This window comes from Ailuropoda melanoleuca, chromosome 4 (genome assembly GCF_002007445.2).
Source record: "Ailuropoda melanoleuca isolate Jingjing chromosome 4, ASM200744v2, whole genome shotgun sequence".
In the NCBI taxonomy this organism is placed as follows: Eukaryota; Metazoa; Chordata; class Mammalia; order Carnivora; family Ursidae; genus Ailuropoda; species Ailuropoda melanoleuca.
In genome coordinates, this window is record NC_048221.1 from 23,298,614 (window position 1) to 23,311,680 (window position 13,067).

The following is a 13,067-nucleotide window of genomic DNA, read 5'->3' on the forward strand; positions in this document are numbered from 1 at the left end:
CTCTACAGTGCTCTCTGCTCCTATCTCTCAGGGGAAAAGCCCAGGGTGGCCTTCTAGCACCAATAAAACGTCACATTTAGCTCTCCTGGGAGACGGTCAAGGAACAAAGGGCAGTGCGCCAAAAGGCGAGGACCAAGAATAAGAATGAAGATGTTTAGTTAGTAGGGTGCCAGGTATACTAGGATGGGTGAGTGCAGGGGAGGTAGTGGTGATGGCAAGGGATGAGATTTGAAAAAAAAAAAGCTAAATCAAAGCAAAACCACAGGCATACAAGATAATGACATGAAATTTATATCTCTCTCTACTTTGCTGATCGCTAAATTAAAAACCATTTCGAGAGCTAATAACATGAACTGGTGCCTTTCTGCACTTGGCTTCAGAAAACTAGATGTCCTATATGAACACCTGCAGTGTTGGGGTCTCTGAGGGCAAATGCTTCCTGGTACAAGAGTAGGGCAAAGCTGAGTGTCAGGGGCAGGGGGCCTCCTTGTTGGAGCTACTTCATGCACTGCTCCAGGAAGCACCTCTTATGTTGCATACTATATAAATGGCTCCCCCTGGAGTTGTACTCCTGGTAAAACATCTTGGAGACTTGCATCTTAACTTCTCCCTTGGGATACTAGTGACATGAGGTGCACAGGAAACAGGGCCATCTGAAAAATATCTCAGGAGCATAATAAGCACCTCCTCCTCCAACCAGCAGTTAAACCGCTCTTCACACAGGTAATTCTAGTAATCCCTCCCCCCACCTACCCAGAAATATATAACAAAGGCATTCACACTTATCCAGATGATTCTATTCCATTACCTATGGCCCCATCCCTTTTGAAATTTATTGTATAAGTTACACTAGGATCACACACACAAGAAGCTTATAATACAATAAAGGGAGGAAACACTGCTATTGTTGACTGTATTAACTTGCTAGTTTGCATTTAATTTCATAATTTCCATGACGTTCACCTTCAGGAACTATTATCAATAGTTTTCATGTTTGGTAGGTGAATGCAAATATCATTGAAGACTGCAGGAGATTTTTGCTTTTGTCACTCCATCTTTTCACTTGCTTCATTTAGTCAAGGGGGAAGATAGGGTCCAAATCAAATAAACCAGACCCCTTGACTTCACCAGCTAAAATGCAAGTAAAACTGATTTCTCTTCATGTTGTTTTACCCCATCGTTAATTTGCATCATTAAGGAATTTTCTAGGAAAGTGCTCAACAAACTCAAGGCTTCTCTGGTTGCCAAGCTCATGGAAACAAAGTGCTTTCTCTTAAAACTCTGAAAGAGACATTCCAAAGTAACCCACCATTAGATACCGAGCCAGCAATAGACTTCATATCTATGAAAATAGAAAGGAGGGGAGGAAAGAAAATGCATAACATAAACAAGAACAGACAAAACCTTAAAGAGGAAGGAGAAAGGAAAACATTTAGACTCCTTGAGTGATGGAAATAAATACCAAAGCTATTAGTTTCAGTTCAAAGGACGTATCACTTTATGCTGTTTATTATTTCTTGAGGATTATTTATTTTATCTTAAAATATCCAAAGGGTAAAAGGGGTCCTGGAGGTAAACGGCAATGAAACTGACCTGGTCGGGAGAGGGCCTGTGATTGGAGTGTTGCGACCTCCCAGGAGATCGGTGGTGGTGGTGATGGTGGTGATGGTGGTAATGGTGGTGGTCCTCATCGTAGTTGTCTGCCATCAGCTTCATTCTGTTCTGGGTCTGCGCAGAACAAAAACCAGAGAAGGCTCCGTCAGGAACTGGAAGACCAGCCAAGAGGATTCAGGGCAAAATTACAGCACCTATAGGGCTCCTTTTGTTCCTGGCCCAGAAGTTTTCATTTTTCATCAAACTGAAACTCAATAAAGAATGCACCATGCCATTTGGTAAAAGAGGCTTTGTCACATCCTAGAAGCTACTATGTTCTTGGACCTACATGAAATGTAAGTGTACTCTCCCCCCGCCCCCAAACATGTGATTTAAAAAGGGGGAAAAATGGACATATACCCAAAGGTGCTCTGTTTTACATTATCAAGCAATCGCACAGATCCAGGTAAGCTTACAATCAGGAACTGCCAAAAATCACATCCTACGCTCTAGAGCAAGCACGAGAAGGAAGCCCTGGACAAAAAAGATGGGACACAGCTGGGTGGAGACACAAAACTACAGACAAGTAATGGTCTTGCGAGACAAAGCAGAGGAATCCACTCAAAAGCTGCCAAATGCAAAAGTAGCGATGGAGAAGGTTTGTCGCTCTGAAGGCTTCTAGGGAAAGGGCTCTCTGTGGACAATTTACCTGATGGTGCCCTTTGGGGAAATTGAGCAAAAGGAGCAGAGTTGATGTGAAAGAACTGACTGCTGTCATTTATGTCCCACTATCTTTGTCACATGAGTCAGCTAGGTGTCATGGTTTAAATTCTCAGGACAAACAACTGTATTGTTTTATTATGTAAAGCAAGAAACAGACCAGCAATGAGTTGACCCAACAGGGTCACAGAATCTAGAAAAATGCCTAAAGACAAGGGGAAAAGGCAGATAAAAATATCCAGCCCAGAAAGCCAGGAAATGCAGAGCGTACGCATGTGTATTTGGAGAGAAGACTAGCTCAAGTCCTGCTCTACCTCTTTGCTGGTTACGTGATCTTTTGAGAGTTAACAATTTGTAAGCTTCAATTTCCTGAACTCTACAATGCGAGTAACGGTACCTCTCTCCCTGGGGTCGCTGTGAGGAGCAAGGGATCCAATGGGCTTCAAGTGTTAGTTCAGGACCTGGCCTGTAATAAGCTTACCATAAAAATCAAATGTTGTTATTATTATTATTATTTTTGCTCTGTTTACAGTAAGGAACCTCTCCTTATACATGTTGTTTCCTCTGCCTGCGGTACCTCCCCCAATCACCTTCCCTCACCTCAAACTTCTGTGTCTGGCTAATTCAGGATTTTTCCTCTAGGAGCCTTTTCCTGATCCCACCCCTGATGCCAGGACATGCACACCTCCTGCCGATTATCTCTCTGTAACCTCAGATCTATCTGTCCAACTGTTGGTAGACTTGAGGCTGCGTCTTTCACCTGCCTCTCCCCAGAATCGAACAGGGAGTAGCAGATGTAAATACACTGTGCATGCTGCCGCAATGAGGGGACTGAAAGAAAGCAGGGCCAGAATTTTGAGGAATGCTGCCATCCTACAGGCAACTGCACATTTGTTTTTAGCCAGGGAAGGTCACTGGGAGTTGAGGACATCTTATGAGTTGCCGTAACAATCCCACTGGTGGCTTGAGATGACAGAGAGCCATCACACTTCAAGAGAGCTGGAAACCAAAGGCTGGCAGAGCTTCCAACCTGTTGGAATTTTATTATGTAACATAAACACTACTCTGATAATAATTCTGGACCTAACATAGTATATTCTTGTAGTAGTACAATCTAAATGATCCTCAAAACTTTCCTGGGAGGAATTATTACTACCCTCTCTTGCAGCTGGAAAATGAAGGCAGAGATTTCAGCCCCCAGAGTCTCCTTTTTTCCATAGAACATGGAGATTTCCTGGGTCTTCCAATTCTCAATTTCTAGCCTTTTCTCTTTGCCATGCTGCTGGCAGAAAAGGCAAACAGCTCATCAGGTGGAAATAGCTTTCCTATAGATGCTTTGGTTCTGCTAGGATTTGGAAACACTTCATATCCCAATCCTATCTGCCAGAGGATGTCCCATAATGTACTCCATTTTGAGAAATGCGTACAATATTTGAAAGTCCCCACAGCGGGTGTAAAAAATGCGTGCATGTGGATAAAAACAATAAAAATAGAGAGAAAGATCCACCTAACAATTAAATAAAAAATCCCAGGCAACCTTTGGCAGCTGATAGCATTTTCATCCTTCTCCTGACCATTTAAAGCGTCAGAAGACCGAATGAACAAGTTACAGCTTTTGAGAAAGAGCAGGTCATTGGAGCTGTTGCTGACCAAGTACTGAGAGTCCCCTCATTCAGCCTGCTCTTTTACAAAAGATTCTGAATTCAGTGTTCACACTTAAAATTCCAGTATTGTCAGGAGTCTGTACATTTGAACTCATGAACTAATAAATCTGAAATTGTTTCTTCTAATAGAACTTGGAGAGCCTGAAGGGAGCTGTAAGACCTGCTATGGTCAAGAAGGAAGGGGCTCACTCAAGACTGAACGATGAAGCCTAAACGAACAAATAAAAACTCTGCTATTGTAAACATCATAATGTCCTTATCCTTTGGGGAAGCTCCTGTGATTTTATGAGATTATTTTCTTACCAGCAACAAGCCTAGAGTTCCCTACCTTTGAACTGTATCCCATAAAAGAATGCACAAGCTAAACAAGATGCTATATGCAGTCCTAAATGTGTCTGCTGAAATGAGGTGTTGGAGAATAGGCATGTCATGGGATAAAGACTGTAAATGAATGATGTCATCTTTCCAATTTGGTGCTGAAGTATAAATAAACCATGTTGTTCATGTGAATACCAGATCTGGGGGAAATGTACACATCGCAATTGTGAGCGGAAGAGGCTTCTTTTGATTAGTCTGGACTGGAAGAGAAGAGTGTGAAACAGAGATGAATAATGAGAGTTTGGCCTGATACTCTAGACCATTTTTATTTATCTTGCTTATAACATATCCCCTAAACTGTGACCGATTTCTTACAGGCTGGTTGCTAGTTTTCCCTTCTCTAAAAAAATTTGACCAATTTAGCCCGCTTAATGGTCAAATTGAAAATAGATTGCTCTTAATTTTTTTTTTAATCTAGATTACCAATTCTCATCCCCACCCAATTATATTGGTTTCCTAACATACCAAGAATGGTCTGGAAGGATAAGAAGCCACGAGTAATACTCCTTGAAGATTGATGGAAGAAAAACTGCAGAAATTTGTAACAAGGATAGCATTTGTTCAACTAACTCCAGACACGCTGACCAGGTGACTCCATGTGCAATGGCTCATATCCCTGTAATTGACAGATACACAAGGTGCCCACCACAAAGCCTTAACCAGCAGTTTTTCTGGGCAGTCATAACTGGAGTCCCAGGAAAACTAATATGGAGTTCGAAAGAGGGAGAGCTTTCCACAGCACTACACTTGGGAACTCATGGACTCACTTAGCAATGTGCTGAAGCCCATTTTTATTTCCTTTTCAGTATCTACCAAACTGCTGACCTGACACGTTTGCCTTTGGATAACTGTGCTATATTCATTTTACTACATTATGTCATGACTGCTGAGACATCTCTAATCAGATTTCATTTTCCACTTCCTCTTTCTTCCAGGCGCCACCTTATTTCTCTAGGGTGAAAGACTCCTCTAACAGTTCTCACACCACACTCCTGCCTCCCACCAAACACAGTCTATAGCCAGGGTGACATCAGACCCCTGTTAGTCCCTGACTTCAGGCTCCTCAGAGACTCCTGACTGCCCTCAGGAAAAGAGCCCCAGCTCCTCCACAGCTTACAAAGCTTTTACAGGGCAACTGCTTGCTGTTCACCTCCCCACCTCACCTCTCATGCTCCTTGTCCCCAGCCCTGGGATGTGCTAGTTTCTGTTCCTGCCATGTTCTTCATCCTCTCTCCTTTCACCCAAGTTATACCCATTTTTAGCTTCAACACTGTCGCTTCCAGAAATGCCTTCCCTAAGCCTACCTCAGAAGGGATTAGGTGCTCTCCCACTGTCTTCCCCAGGATCATGTACCCACCTCCCAGCAAGCCCCCTTCCATCACAACACTTACCCCAGTGAATTGTACATAAGCACGTGCTTCCTTGGCTTTCTCTACCACTAGGTTGAACTCCTCTGAGGGAAGCACTATGTCTGAATCACCCTTGTACTCACCACCTGCATAGAGTCTGGTGCATAAATAGTACGTAAATATGTGTCAAATCGATGTATGGATGTATGAAGGAATGAATAGAATGGGTATAGACTACTTTAGAACAGATGAAAGGGAAAAGTACATAATTAGCTTCTATGATGAGCCAGTTGAGTATATAATTCCTCATTTGATAATTGAACTCTTCCTATTATGGATTTGTGTTTGGTTGCTGCTCTTGGGAGTGGGATAGCAGGTTAAATGTATAGTTTTGGTGCTGTTGGAAAAGTTGAATTGGTTTTCTTCAAGATATATTCCATTCTTTAGTACAACGGACCTGGTGAAATACTCCATATCCCTGGTTACTTACCTCATTAAGAATAAAAGGTTTGGTGGTGTTATGGGATTCATTTCCTTACTATCCCCTAGTCTTTAGAAGAGCAGGGGCCTTTGGAATACTTTTGTTAGCACCAAAAGTCAACCATGGAAAACTGAAACTTTATCCATTAACTAAAATCCCTGATGAACACCATCTGTGAAAAGGTGCCATATACTCCATCTCTTTGACATTTCTGAAGAGTTTATCCAAGGAGCTCTTGAAACAAAATGAAAATCCTTGATTGACTAGTAATGGACTCAATAGCTTAATGGCAATATGTTGCTATAAAAGTGTAATATTAAAACTGCCTTTAAAAATATTTTAGCAAGGTGGCAATAATGAACTATGCTTTGATCAGTCATCTGGATCAAGTTAACAATAAAACCTTCATGAATATGGTTTAAATAAGAAAAAAATATAATAAGATTTGTTGCTATGGGATATGGAGATAATACCATACAATAGCAATTACACTTTCTTCTATCAGGGTTTCTTTTCTCCCTCTTTCCTGCCAGGGAAATCTGAAATAGTCCAGAACTCTTCTACTGGTCTTGTTTCTGCCAAATCAGAGCAAGGTCAATAGTTCTTGTCTCGGGCAAAAGATGGAGAAACCAGACAACAACTGGACAGTGAGGAGGAGAGGGATTTCCTGTACATCCACCAAGCTCACGTGGCAATGAGTCATAATTGAGTGGGGTCTGGGTTCCAATGCTTGGGTCACACTTGGAGGACAAAATGAAGCAGGAAGATGAAGAAGCTATTAGGGGAGTATGCTGCATTGGAGAACTTTATGGGATTAAGTAAGAATCCATGATGGAAAGGCTTCCACTCTGGACATTGCACAGAAATTCATTGAAAACCTATCAAACTTCTGTAACGCTAAAGACAAGAACAATGATGTGCCAGGCTAAGTGTTCGGCTCGTATGCTTTTGTTGACTCCTTGCTTTTGAGATAGCTATTCTAATGAGCCTTCTTTTACAGATGAGAAAACCAAGCCCACGATTGCTCAGTTGGTGAGTGGCGGAAAAGGACTGAAACTCAGGTTTCTGACTCCAGAGTCCTACAGTAGTGATGTGAAGGATAAGGTCCCATGCCAGAGACTGGGGACAAAGCAAAGATAAACAAGACATGAGGAATTAAAGGACTCACTATGACACAGTATGGGAATGAAAATAAAAGTGAAGGGATTGTTTACATAAATGCAAGGAGGCAGGAAAAATCCCCTCCAGCTGAGGGCAAGGGCACAAATAAGGGTCCAAGGGTCAGATGCCTTGAGCTAAGACTTAAAAGTTGGCATGGATATGGGTAAAAAGAAGAGTAGGCTGGGGATATTCCATAGTAAATTCACCTTGAGAGGAAAAATAGATCAATAGGGGAACTGGAATCCAGGCTGTGAGGAATGTGTGTGTGTGTGTGCAAATATGTGTGTGTGTGTGTTGCTTTCTTCATTCCTGTATTGGATGTGGGGAGAGCAGGAAACATATTTGAGATGATACTTCATTATCTCATTTTTCAAAAGACCTTATCAACTTGGGACATTTTAGAAGGAATTTAAGACAGAGCCATAGTCATATGCTCACACATGTCCAACTAGGATATCTCTGGGAAAACGGGCCAGGCTCTGGACATCTCTGTATTTACAACCGTCTACACAATTGCTACAACATCAGTCCTGCCTTGAAAACTGGTCTGATAGCCTCCAGCTCATTCAACTGATCAGTCCTTCCTGCCAACCACCTGCCTCCCAAACTTTGTTGAAGGCCCTTCCTCAGTCTTTGTTTATAAACGGAAAAGTAGAAGGTCACTATGGAAAGTTTAGAAGCTTTTTTTGTTATCTACTCACTACCCTGATTTTATTTTATTTTTAATTATTAAAGAGAATGTCAGTGCCCCTCCCGTATCCTCTTGTTCTACCCTAGAAGTCACATGCAGCTTGAATGGACAGTCCTGGATGTGCTGCTGTCTTCCCACCTCAAATCCATGTACCTCTCTGCCTAAGGTCTTCCTCTGGCCACAGGTGCAGGTTTGGACAGGGAACAGGGTAGACCAGAGTGTGGAGAGCTCACACCTTCAGGATAATGCTCAATCTATGAGGGAGGAAGGAGGTGATGCATAAGTAACTAGTGTCCCAGTCCTTTGGTGGGACCGCCCTACGGTGTGTTTCAGAATCTCTCAGTAGGTCCCTAGCAGAGTGCAGCCCTGGCTGATCATGGCAGGAAAGCATACATTAATGCACCTTTATTAACATTTTCACTTCCCTGTCTTACTTCTCAATTTTCTCATGTTTCTTGGGATCACCTCCCAAATATACTACCTGCACCAAATCTTTGTCTCTGGGTCTGCTTTTGTGAGAATTCCAGCAAATGATTAATAAGCCTATGTCTGTCTAACTTTTGCACAGGACTAACATTCTGGTGACTACCATGCCTTTACATGGACAGCTCTTGAGATTTCTCATCACCTGCAGAGATAGATCTCTCGTATTTCTTAGGGGAGTAACACAGGTTTGGCACTAATTCTGCTTCTGCCAAATATTCAGTCTGAGAATCAGGCTGAATTATTTTTCCATGAGCCTCAATTCCTGAATCTATAAAATGGGCAAGAGAGGGAAGGGTGTCTTTAGCAGGAACAAAACTTCACGTGGATTGATGCTGGTCTACTGTTCTCATTGTACATTTATGTCTTGCTGTACATTTTGCAGTTTCTCTTTCTTTTTTCCTTCTAAAATCGAGGGAGGGAAATTATTCTGGTAAACTACTTACTGCTGCCACCTTAGGAACCTGAGGAATTCCTGGATGGGTTGTGGATAATGCTTGTAGGGAAAGCATGCTTGCCTCTGTTCTACTCTCAGCCACTGCAGCCCATGGCGGGAATATTATCTCCAGAGAAAGAGTTCTATGTGCTCTGCTGATAATGGGGAAGTTAGGATCCTTCACAGTGGGAGAAAAAGGCCAGCGTTGTGAGATGGAGCCACCTGTAAATATCAGTGACAACAACCAATGCTTACCTTGGCCTGCTGTGTGCCAAGCACAGCACTTGGCTCTTGTCACCTAATTTGGTCAGTTACACCAACAGTGATGTAGGCTGGAGGTGGGGGGCATATTCAAAATAACTGCTATGAGAGGGGCACAAACCTGTAAAATCCGAGTGACTCAAGTGTGCAAATGACCTGGATATCAGTCCTGGTAGAGGCTATTACTACCCCCACTTTACAGATGAAGAAATGGATGTTTATTTTTATTTTTTTAAGATTCATTTATGTTTAGAGAGAGAGTGAGCGTGGGCGCGGGGGTTAGTGGCAGAGGGAGAGAATCTCAAGCAGACTCCCTGCTGAGCACAAGCCTGTTGTGGGGCTCAGTCTGATGACCCTGAAATCATGACCTGAGCCAAAATCAAGAGTTGGATGCTTAACCGACTGAGCCACGCAGGTGCCCAGAAACTGAGGTTTAGAAAGACTAAGAAGCTTACCCAAGATCACACAACTGGTAGATTTGGGATTATAATTCCAGAACATTCAATGCAACTACTGTACCCTACTGCTCAGATCCATAAAGACTGACCCCTATATTAAAAAAAAAATTAAGATTGATCTGGGAATGGGCTCTGACTCTCTGGACATTGACCTCAGAGCTGAGAAGAGAAGCAGTTCACTTTTGATTTTAAAGTTCTCTGAAAAGAATGAAACTCAGACATACTATAAAATCTTGATCAAGCTTCAAAGGAGTCCATGTTGCTGACTAACCCTAATATAAATTCAAAGTCATTATCCGCAATCCATAACTTTTAATGCTTCAACCAAGACAGTTTTGAAGCTAGGCTAACATATTAGCAACTGCAGACAACCAAGGAATTTCTAACATCCTGAGCATGGCTGGAGGTGGTGGGGTCTGGGGGAAGGGGAAGGCCGTAGAAGTTTCCACCACAAAGTTACTTAGTTAAGCACAGGTCTGTTTAATTAAGTAGTGGGCAGCACATGCTATACTTAGCTTTTAAACACTTGTAAAGTCCTCTTCATTCATTTATCTTACTTGTCACTGACAAGCTCTTCAAGGACTGTAACAGTACGCAGAGCGTGAAGAGCCTGGGTAAACAACGCATATTTTATGTGGAGTCTAAACTGTTTCAACTCAGAGTCAATAGAGGGTCTCTGAAAAAAAAAAAAAATCCAGACTGTCCTGCTAACTAAGGATGCATTCTGTGCATGGTCTATTATGAATTTCTTTAGAAAGTGAGCTTCAAAATCAATTGCCAATTTTTTAACTAAAAAGAAAAAAGGGGGGGCAGAAAGGAAGGAAAGAAGGGAGAGAGGGAAGGAGGAAGGAAGGAAGAAAAGGGAGAGAGAGAAGAGGTAGAGAGAGAAGACAGAGGAAAAAGGAAAAGAAAGGAGGAAGAAGGGAACACAGGAGGTTATTTGCAGGCGTTGGGATTCAGACACTAAAACTGTGCTGACAAGGGAGGTCAAGGTATTCATTCAATTCATAGAGTCAACAAATATTTATTATCATTGGCCTAGGCAGAACTGGTATCACCACATCTTCTCCTAAACTGAAAGAAAGAAAGAAAGAAAGAAAGAAAGAAAGAAAGAAAGAAAGAAAGGAGAAAAAACCCACCCCAGGGTCTGGCCTAACAGAATTGGCCGATAGACTGGAAACTGACAGTGAGCGACTGTTCAAAGGAGAACTTGAAGGGCTTGAGTAATCCAGCAGCACCTCAACAAGGGACAGAGAGTCAGTCTTACACGTTGAGGGCTAAGAAGACAAGTGTCCACATACCTGCCGATGTACAAGAAGATTCACAAGGAGTAAAGGGACTTTTTAATAGTTACGGATTTATTTTAAAATGTATTTAGATAAATTATAACAAGCACATCAAACACAGAATTCATACACATTCTATCATAAGACATGGAAAACATTGTGAAAGTGGTTCTCAAAATGAAGCTTGAGACACCCCCACCCGAAGGACAGAGCAAAGCAGCTGACAATGGATTGGGTTGCAGACAGCAGAGTCTAGGAATTCGGAGTAGCCCAGGGAGAATGACTGCATCCCCAAGAACTGTCAGAGGACAGGAGGACATTCTCCTCCAGGGGCTATTGACCTCGACACAGAAATGGGAGCAAATGAAATCTGGGCCTGCCCCCAGTTCTGAAGCTAAGCGGAGGGGCATAAACCCAAGACCTCCTCTGCACCTCACCCCCTTCAAAACAAAACAAATGACAACAAAAGGGGGAGAAAGGGAGGGTGCGAGCAACGCAAAACATGTGGTGGGGCTGCTGGCTGCGCTGCACGCCGGGAGAGCCCCGGGGAGGGGCGGTGAGACCAGAGCAGAGGTTTGGCAGGGCGCAGGGGCCTGGCAGCCGGAGAGCAGGAGGAAGACAGGGAGAGCCAGCTCAGGCTCTGGACTGAGAACAAACCCCTCTCCCCAGCTGCTCTCACACTTGGGTAAAACAACTGGAGAAAATGTAAACACGCTCATTAGTAGTTTTCCAATCAGTTGGAAAACAAATGAGAAGAGAGAAATGGCAGTGGAGTGTCCCAAATACCAAATCTATGAAACATTCCCTCTGGCGTTTATCTTCTCACTGGGTTGCTCGCTGTTTGGATTTCAGTGCCCTTACTAGCTTTATATGGGATATGCAGAACTTACCCTAGCTAGGACCAATTTACTTCTATGTGGAAAAAAGAGTCTGAGTCACATATTCCACTCCGCGTAGGTCTCTGTGGACGCCCCCCACCCAGGGACACGCAGACACGAGATCGGCATATCATTCGCGGGTCCTGTCACACGCTCCTCGAGCTGATATTCCCTCAGCATGCAAAAATGAAAACTCATCTATAACCATCACCTCTTCTCCTGTGAAAAATTACCCCCAAAGAAGAGACGAAGTAGAACTCCAGGGTTTGTGGATCTGACAGAAATCCAATTTCCAGAAAGGATGGAATTACGTTCTGATTTCATCTGGAGATGCCTGGTGTGCTGAATCGTGTTTCCCACCCCCCCCCAGCCCCCAACACGTTAGATTAAATTCATCAAATGGAGGCATTTTGAAAATCATTTTCTCTTGTCACCTGTTTAGGGTAGAACCCAAAAAAGCCTGATTTTCTATCATCCTGAAGTTGAAATAGCATAAGGAGAAAATAGCCAAATGTACTTAAACTTGGATCCAAACAGAAGCCGATATTAAAGTATATAACTAATGTTTCTTCAGAGCACTAGGAGAAGGTGGGTAACCCAAAAGTTGAGGTAATCTTCTCTATGATTCTTGAGAATTTCAGAAGCTATCTCAAATCCCTCTCCTACAAATGAAGAATCCAATTCATACAGTGTTAGTGCTAGGTCACACCTTAAATTAATGAATCCAAGTTTACTATTTTACTGAAGGACAGACTGAGGCTCCAAAAGGTTGAAGTTAGTCACAAACCCAGGACAATGCCCTAGAATACTCGACTCCTGGCCCCAGGCCCTTCCTCTGCCCCTGGCTGCCTTCCCATTTGATTTGCATGTGTAGACAAGTCCACCATGCCCATGACCAGTAACACCACAGGACCACCTTTTGTCTTTCGTTTTGCATTCCAAAGTACTATGGTATTAATTTCCACTCTTGCAGTCTGAACAGCATCAAACACCTAATCATTCTGGTCTCAATGTCTACAGATAGGTTAAGGAATTTTCCATTTTCTTTGAGATATGAGTCTTAGTTCTCTAGCAGAACTACTGATTTAGCTTTATAATTTCTTCTTTTTTATAGCATCTATTAGTTTTTTATTATATAAAGCATATATACTAGCTATGAAAAATTAAATAGTACAAAAGTCTTTATGAAAAGAAAAGTAATATTCCCTCTCTGCCTACCCCAATATCC

At 42.6% G+C, this 13,067-nt stretch overlaps 1 protein-coding gene across 1 annotated transcript in view; it reads right to left on the minus strand.

The window, feature by feature from the left end:
• ERC2 (ELKS/RAB6-interacting/CAST family member 2) overlaps positions 1–13,067 on the minus strand; it is a 919,611-nt gene that overhangs the window by 190,892 nt on the left and 715,652 nt on the right. The window contains exon 16 of the mRNA XM_034658488.1: positions 1,594–1,728. Coding sequence (XP_034514379.1) covers positions 1,594–1,728 — 135 coding nt within the window. The remainder of the gene's footprint in view (positions 1–1,593; positions 1,729–13,067) is intronic.